General features: G+C 44.8%; 1 protein-coding gene across 2 annotated transcripts in view; it reads left to right on the forward strand.

The window, feature by feature from the left end:
- Positions 1-5,052, forward strand: part of Dcbld1 (discoidin, CUB and LCCL domain containing 1) — a 94,504-nt gene extending 89,452 nt beyond the window's left edge. For both annotated transcript variants that reach the window (XM_026787501.1, XM_005363619.3), the window contains exons 10-11: positions 2,679-2,798; positions 4,069-5,052. In XM_026787501.1, coding sequence (XP_026643302.1) covers positions 2,679-2,798; positions 4,069-4,589 — 641 coding nt within the window. In that variant the 3' untranslated portion in view covers positions 4,590-5,052. The remainder of the gene's footprint in view (positions 1-2,678; positions 2,799-4,068) is intronic.
- The last annotated feature ends 3,531 nt before the right edge of the window (positions 5,053-8,583 follow it).

Below are 8,583 nucleotides of genomic sequence, written 5' to 3' on the forward strand. Positions count from 1 at the left end.
CAAAAAACCAAAAAAAAAAAAAAAAAAAAAAAGCACTTTGGGGGCAGGGGTGTAGCTTGGTAGAGTGTCTTCCTCGTGTGCACAAAGCCCTGGATGTGGGCTAATTAGTTGTTGGGTCCAAATTTTTGAAAGTTTTTGGGAGACATAAGTAATTCTCTTCCAAAAAAAAAAAAAAAAAGAGCAGAAAGCATCTTGAGGAAGAGAAGTTGTTTATATTCACAGTTCAAGGCCCAATCCTTCCATCCTGGTTGGAAGAAGAGACAACAGGATTGAAGCAAACCACGATGGGAAAACACAGAGATGTAATGCAATACAAACTGCTGCCCAGTCCGGTGTCCTGACCCAACCCTCCTCCCTCTTCCCCCTCTCCCCCCCTCTCTCCCCTTCATTTACAATTCAGGATCCCAGGCAGGAAATGGCCCCATCATGCTGAGTGGGTATCTCCACCTCAATTAATACAATCAAGATAATCCCCCTTCTAGACACCCATTTTCCAGGTGAATCTAGATTCTGTCAAGTTAACCATCACAGGAGGGTAGCGTAGAGAGCGCGCAGATACAGCAGACAGGAGGGTGGTTCATAGTCCAGGCTGCACTGGGCAAGATTTCATTATTCTCCTAAGAACAGCGTGCCATTTAAGATATGAATTACTTCTAGAATTCTTTCATTTAACACTTTTGGTTTGTGGTTCCTTTGTTTTTGGAAAATAAACAGTAGCTAAGATGAAACTATTTGGGTTTTTTTAAAGGTTAGTTTTATAACCTTTGAATTAGCAAAGCTACATGAAGAATTTTATTGTGTGTAGTCTGTGTTCTGTTTCAGCGCGTTTGTGCCATCTTAGCGTATTTAGCATGCGTCCCATCCCACTCAAACTCTTCATTTGTGTATGTGTATGGGAAATTAGATTACTATACTGTCTGTCACCGAGGAGGAGTGACAGCAGTCCTGTCAGTGAGCTGAGCCTGTGCTGGCCAGAGTTTGATCCCTGAGCCCACATAACAGTAGAAGAGACCTGATTCCAGAAAGTTGTCCTCCCAACTCTCCATGTACCATTACATGAGCAGGCACACTCGCACACATTATATACAGCGTCCAATAATAATCAGGACAATTAAAAAATAACATGCATGGAGCATTTTCAGACCTCTTTGCACAACTGAGGATTCAGCTATGGTAGACAAGAACTCTACCATTGAGCTACAACACTGGTCATCTTTCCCGCCCCCTTTCATTTCTTATTTTAGATAGGGTCTCACTAAGTTTCCAGTCTTAACTCACTTTGTAGTTCAGGCAGGCCTTGAACTTTTTTTTCCTCTTCCTGCCTGAGCCTCCTGAGTATCTTAAGATTATAGGACTGTTGGGCTGGAGAGATGGCTCAGAGGTTAAGAGCGTTGCCTGCTCTTCCAAAGGTCCTGAGTTCAATTCCCAGCAACCACATGGAGTCTGTGTAATGGAGTCTTCTGGCTTGCAGGCAGACACACAAACAGAATATTGTATACATAATAAATAATAAAATATTTTTTTTAAAAAATTATAGGACTGTACAAACAGACCTGACATCTTCCAGTATTTCTTAGTCCACAGCTAACTCACTGCTGTGTCTGCTTTTTGTGTCTTCCCTTGGTGGTTTTGTGTGTCCCTGAGATAATGTCTCAATGTAGCTGAGGCTTACCTTGAACTCACTATTAATTCTGGGCTGGTCTGGAGCTCCCAGCAATCCTTCTGCCGTGGCATTCTTGGTGCTGAGATTACGGGTAGATAACACTGACCTGTGCCCTAAGAATTCTCCAGAACAAACACATGATCCTTGCTTGATCCATTCCCGGAAAATACAGCGGAGGCCTGAAAATGTTGGAAAGAGGTCAAGTCTAAACAACAGCTGTGTTGTCCCCTCTGGGGTGTGGGTCTTAAGTGGATGATGGAAATCTGGGCCCAGATGGTTCCAGAGATTGGAGGCTACGCCCATTTTTTTTAAAGTTAGTTATTTTATGTGTATGGGTATTTTGCCTGCCTGAATGTATGTCAGTAGAGCTTGGAGGCTACACCCATTTTTTTTAAAGTTAGTTATTTTATGTGTATGGGTATTTTGCCTGCCTGAATGTATGTCAGTAGAGCTTGGAGGCTACACCCATTTTTTTTAAAGTTAGTTATTTTATGTGTATGGGTATTTTGCCTGCCTGAATGTATGTCAGTGTACTATGTCTGTGCCTGGTGCCCATGGAGTCCACAAGAGGATGCTGGATTCTCTTGAGTCTAGAGTTACAAATGGCTGTGAGCTGCCACGTGTGTGCTAGCAATCGAAATGCAATCCTGGAAGAGCAGCTTGTGCTCTTAACCACTGAACCACCTTTCCAGTCCACGGGTACATTTAACACCAACCGTAGGAGCTGGGCATGGCGATGCACACCTTTAATCCCAGCACTCAGGAGCCAGAAACAGGCAGATCTCTGGGAGTTCAAACCTGGTCTACATAATGAGTTTCAGGAGAGACCCTAGTTCAAGAAAATAAACAAAGCCATCAGTGGGCAATGTGCGTATTGATGGGTTTGTGTCATCATGCTGACCGAGGGGCTTATCAACATCCTGCAAGAGACAGACTTCTGTCTGACACCTGGAGGAACGCGTAGAGTGTGAGAATTAGATGCCTGATGCATCATTTCCTATTCTCTTTATTTCAGGCTGTTGGAAGCAGATTAAATATCCCTTTGCTAGGCATCAGTCAACTGAATTTACCATCAGCTATGACAATGAGAAGGAGATGACACAGAAGCTGGATCTTATCACTAGTGATATGGCAGGTGAGTGTTATCCCCAGGGACCGTGCTCTTCGGAGGTTCTGCTGTGGGAGACAGGGAATGGGACAGCGCTAAGGCTAAGATCCCTCATAGCGTTCTGTACTCTGCAGTTTCAAGCTGACACTAAGCTATTGGTTGATAGCTCCTTCAGGTGAGTTGGGTACACCTGCAGGGCACACAATGACACACATGGTCAGAGGCCCACAGCACTGCTAGTCTCTAGAAGCTAATCTGTATTCTCCAGCCAGGCTTTTATTAAAGAACTGGGAAAGAGGGTCAAGAAAGGCTAACTGAATGACGACTTAATACATCTTCTGCTGCTGAGCAAAGGGATCTGCATTAAGGGATCTGTTGGTCAGAACAGCTCAGTGTCTCTGAGAGAGCATCACTACGTCCTGTCTTCCAGTTTTATCTCTGGACTGTTAATCTTCTTCAGCTTGCCCCCAAAGGTCCTTCGGGCTGCTGGTGTGTGGGCCCTGAGTGAGACCCTGAGGTCTCACACATTGAGCCCCTGTGATCTGACAGATCATAGCACATGGTAGGAACACCTTCAAGTCCTGACTCTACTGCTGATTGCTGTGTGAGTTGAGAAAAGTCACTTTGTTTTCCTCTGCTCTTTTTCCTTTTTTTTTTTTTGAGACGTGTGCCACCACTGCCTGGCTTTTTTTTTCCTGTTGTAACGTGGAACAAATTCTAAAAAGACTTGACTTATTTCACTATCTTAGAAGACTCTTTCCATCTCCTTTATATAGGCTGTCAGCAGAAAGTGTGGCCCTGATTATAGGTGGATCTTCCCACTTTAAAGAGCCATATTAGAAGTGGGTCTTTACACTTCAAATGATTTAATCAAGAGGGAAAAAAAAAAGTCCCTCACAGAGATTCACCTCAAGTAAATAAGTAAAAGTCACCCCTAAACTGGAGATGAAGTTGTACACCTGTAAGCCCAGCACACCAGAGGGTGAGTCAAGAGGATCACAAGTTCAAGTCTAGGTGGGGTTACAGAACAAAACCCTGTCTATAAATGCATAAGTAAATGCCTCTCCTCTACAGAACATTTTCCCCCTAACCAAATGTCTACTGTCTCTATGGTTCGGTGGCCCTTTGTGGCTTCCTGAAACAGGCAGTATTATGGCGGTTTAAGCCCCAGCTGCAGCATCTGACTTGCGTTTCCTATTTCCCAGTGGAGAGCCGTGTGGAAGGGAAAGTACGTTCTGCGACCCTTTCACGCACCCTCATGTCTGCAGGTGCACTAATGATGCTCCTTTACTTTCAGATTATCAGCAGCCTCTCATGATTGGCACCGGAACAGTCACGAGAAAGGGCTCTACCTTCCGGCCCATGGACACAGACACTGAGGAGGCCAAGGTGAGCAGTGAGGCCGGTGGCCACTATGACTGTCCTCAACGCCTGGGCCGCCATGAGTACGCATTGCCCTTGACGCACTCTGAGCCAGAGTACGCCACGCCCATCGTGGAGCGGCACCTGCTACGAGCCCACACCTTCTCCACGCAGGATGGCTACCGAGTGCCTGGGTTTAGGCCCACTCACAAACACTCCCTTTCCTCCGGAGGGTATCCCCCTGCTGCAGGAGCCACCCAGAGTGAGGGCTATCAGAGGCCAGCAAGCCCCAAGCCTGTGGGTGGTGCCTACGACAAGCCTGCAGCCAGTAGCTTCTTGGACAGCGGAGACCCCGCTCCTCATTTGCAGATGACTCCTGGGGTGACTGATGGTTATTCAGCACCCAGAAACGGCCTTGCACCCCTCAACCAGATGGCCGTGACTGCTCTTTTGTGAACCCAATGTGAAAGAACCTGCTGTGGTACTGAGCGAGCTCTGCTGCAAGTCACTGGAAAAGTGCGCGCATGCCTGTGTGACTCTTCGGGACCTAGAGACAACCTCACTTACTGTTTACAGAACTGTGCAGCTGGTTTTGTTCCGACCCTTCCAGCAGAGCCGGTTGGTTTCTGTTTTGCTAGAATAAAGAGACTTTTCTCATTTCTCCAACTGTGATGCTGTGCTGTAACATGTGCAATTTGTATAGTTGTGTATTTAACATGAATTAAAGCAATGAAGTTTGTGGTGTTTGTTTTCTACATAGGGGCTAAGGTGAAAGCTCGGAATTTGCAGAGATGCGTAATATATGTGCCTGTTTCTCAGTGCGTTTGGTTATCTGACACTGTTAGCTGGAGGTCTGTTTTAAAAACCCTGTCTGGTTGTGGTGGCTCGTTTCATTCTTGATAAACTAAAAGCATTTTTTTTTTAAAAAAAAATTCTTTCTCCTGGAAGAAATGAAATTACTTGAAAAGCACACAGGGGTGGGGTGATTGTTAGCTCATGGCCGTAGATTTATGCGAGCAAGCACACCTCTACAGCACCTGCTGCCTGCTGAGTGAGTGAGGGCAGCTCAGTGTCCTGGGTCTGTGTGGGACCCGGCTGCACCCTGAGGAACCCCATTCTCTAAGGCAAGGGCTTGGCCTTATTTATTGAAGCACAGTGTTCACAAGCAAATCTGCTTTTCCAGGTGCTGAGACCGAAGGCAGCCCATGCTTTCTCTCCACAACTTGTAATGAAGGTAGCCGAGCGACTGTAGCTCGGGGGACTGTCAGTTATTCCTAAACCCCAGCTTAAAAATGTAGCTAAGCTCAGAAGGCCTACTTCTCATAGCTTTCCCCAGAAATAGTGCGTGTTGGTGACTTCCATTATCCCTGGAAAACAAGCAGACATTTGAAAGGTGTTCTTCCGCGTGTCTAAGTAGAGCTTTTCCAGGGGAGAGCTGGTAGCTGAACTGGCGGTGTGAAAAGCTGTTTTCTCCTCCATATGTGATTATACTTATAGAGTAGTTCTCCTCCATATGTGATTATACTTATAGAGTAGCCCCGGTTTCGGCTGGACCTCGTCCTCAGTGTTGTTTTCCCTGAGTTTGCTTTGTGAATTAACTGGGGGAATTGAACCTCTTTTGCCAAAGAGGAAAAAAAAAGTATGTGTTTTGTTTGTTAATAGAAAATATGGACCAAAAAAGCAATCCTTTCCTTAAAAACTGTAACCGTCTTTGTGAGAGTGTTGTTTTCTGTGAATCAGATCTGTGTTAAAATGGGGTGTTGAAAGGTCATGGTGACTGTTTGGTTATAGCGGAGGAAAACCATTTACTTTATGGAGTTTACATGATTTTGTGTGTATCCTCATTGTAATAAACTATGCCAAATCAGAGCCGCTGAACTCTCATTGGGCCCCTGCTTTGTTGGGCTAGCGAGAGGCTCACCCTGGAGCTGAATTCCCATAAGGCAGTTTGCAACTTTTTTAACTTCAGGCTCTAATATAGCCCAGGATGGCTGTCAACTCTCAGTGTAGCTTTGGATGACCTTGAATTTCTGATCCTGCTGCCTTTGCTGGAATTACAGATGGGCGCCGTCACCTCTGGTTTTCCTTTTTGTCCGGTGAGAGGCTTTAGTTACGCTGTCAAGTTAAATAGTTAGAATCAGAGCATCTAGTTCTTGGTGCCTGGTCACCTGGGTGATATTGCTTTTCCTATTTGTAGAAACTGACTTAAGCTGTGCCAGGGACAACTTACGACGTCAAAGGACCACCCTCCAGTCACACTAATGCCACTTAGGACACACACTCCATGAAGAGCCACGAGCATTTGTTTACACACACAGATGCACCCCACCCCCACCCCACGCTGACTTGTGTTCACCTCCAGTCACCTGTCTGTTTGGCTCACTGCATAAATCCTCTTGGAATTCTCTATTTTCATCTTATTTTTAATGTTTTTGTGCAGGTGTATGCTATGTTTAACATAGTCTACCCCCCCTTTCTCTTTTCTATCCCCATCCCTTATCCCCCTTGTGACCCCAGACATTTTCATTTCTTCTGTTTTACATACACAGGCTTCATTTAACATCAAAATTATGGGGGCTGGAGAGATGGCTCGGTGGTTAAGAGCATTGCCTGCTCTTCCAAAGGTCCTGAGTTGTGAACCACATGGTGGCTCACAACCATCTGTAATGAGGTCTGGTGCCCTCTTCTGGCCTTCAGGCACACTGCAGACAGAATATTGTATACATAATAAATAAATATTTAAAAAAAAACATCAAAATTATGTGACCACCTAAAATCTACAGACATCAATCATGGTAGTGCATGACTGTTTTGGTTTTTTGGAGACAAGGTTTCCCTGTGTAGCCCTGGCTGTCCTGGAACTCGATCTGTAGACCAGTCTGGTGGCACATGGTTTTAATTCCAATACTTGGAAGGCAGAGGCAGGCCTGGTCTACTAAGCAAGTTCCAGGTTCACCAAAACCCTGTCTCAAAAAACAACCAATTAAAATCTGGGAGCCACAAACAAAACATGCCAATTCCCACCACCCACATGGCAGCTCACAGCCATCTGTAACTCCAGTTCCAGGGGATCTGACACCCTCACTCAAACATCTATCCATGCAGGGAAAACACCAATGCACATAAAAATAGATTATTAAAAATGCCTTATTTATCTGAGACTGTCTTAATTTACTTAATAGCCCATTATATTCACTAAATTCTGTTTGGGAGAGGCAGACTGGACTCCAGAATTTCTTCCCCTTCAGCCAGACTGCCTCATGAATTAAATTCTCTAAACTTGAGTTCACTGAGCTGTGAGTGACATGTCCTCAACATACCAGTGCAATGGGAAGAATGGATAGGAAGAGACGTTCAAACAGCTCCTTGTTCAAGGTTTGGGCCCCACCTGGTAGGTCTGATCATTGAGAGATGATCAGATCATCTCATTAGATCATCTCTTACTGGAATCATAACTGATAACATTAGGAGGGAATGGACACCAGGAAATGGGCTAAGACTAGAGAAAGGAAGTCTCCCTAAGACATACCCAGTGGAGGATTTATTTTACTTCTTCCCATCTTGTCTCCTTCCTGGCTGCCTGACTCAGCTGAGCAGTTCCTTCAAGCTTCATCTCAGACCCACAGTGTTGGAGCCAACAATCTTGAACTGAAACCATGAGCAGAAATAAATCCTTAAAGCATTGTTTCCTCTCACAAGCTTTTCATGGTGCCGAATACAGTTGGCTCACACAGCTCACACTGTAGCGTTTCATCCTGGGTAGGTAGGTGGTGGTGGAGCCCAGGGAGGCAGCATCACCAAAAGAGACTGCAATTTTATCACCATAGTTACTCTGGCTTTCTTGCCAGATCTCTGTCCCAAAAGTTTAGTAAAGTGGAGCAATGAAAACTCACTAAACACAGGAGATAACCTATTGTGGAAGGAATGGCTAAGACCTGATACAAAGTCTTATATTTTATGCTTATAGCTTATACTCTTGTAGGAAAGGGACTTCATGGAACTATAAAAATATTGTTCAAAATGGGCAAATTTTCATATAAAACCTCCTAGTGTCTCAAGTTAAAATTATTATTTTATGTTCATGAGTGTTCTGTCTGCATGTATGTGTATCACATGCATGCAATGCCTCCAGAGGCCCAAAGAGGGAACTGGAGTTATATAGTTACAGACCATTGTGCTCCACCTTCTTAACTTTTTACTTAAATATTTATTGATTTTGGTAGGACAGGGTACCTCCATGTAGCCCTAGCTGTCCTGGGGTTCTTGATGTAGACCATGCTAGCCTCAAACTCACAAAGATGTATCTGCCTGCCTCTGCTTCCTGAGTGCTGGGATTAAAGGCGTGTACCTCTATGCCTGGCTAACTCGTCAACTTTGAAAGATTGTCCAGTATTAGAGACCTCTGCAGAGAAAGAATGGCAATTAAACTTTATCTACAAACCTTGACAGC

This window comes from Microtus ochrogaster, linkage group LG9 (genome assembly GCF_000317375.1).
Source record: "Microtus ochrogaster isolate Prairie Vole_2 linkage group LG9, MicOch1.0, whole genome shotgun sequence".
NCBI classification, from domain to species: Eukaryota; Metazoa; Chordata; class Mammalia; order Rodentia; family Cricetidae; genus Microtus; species Microtus ochrogaster.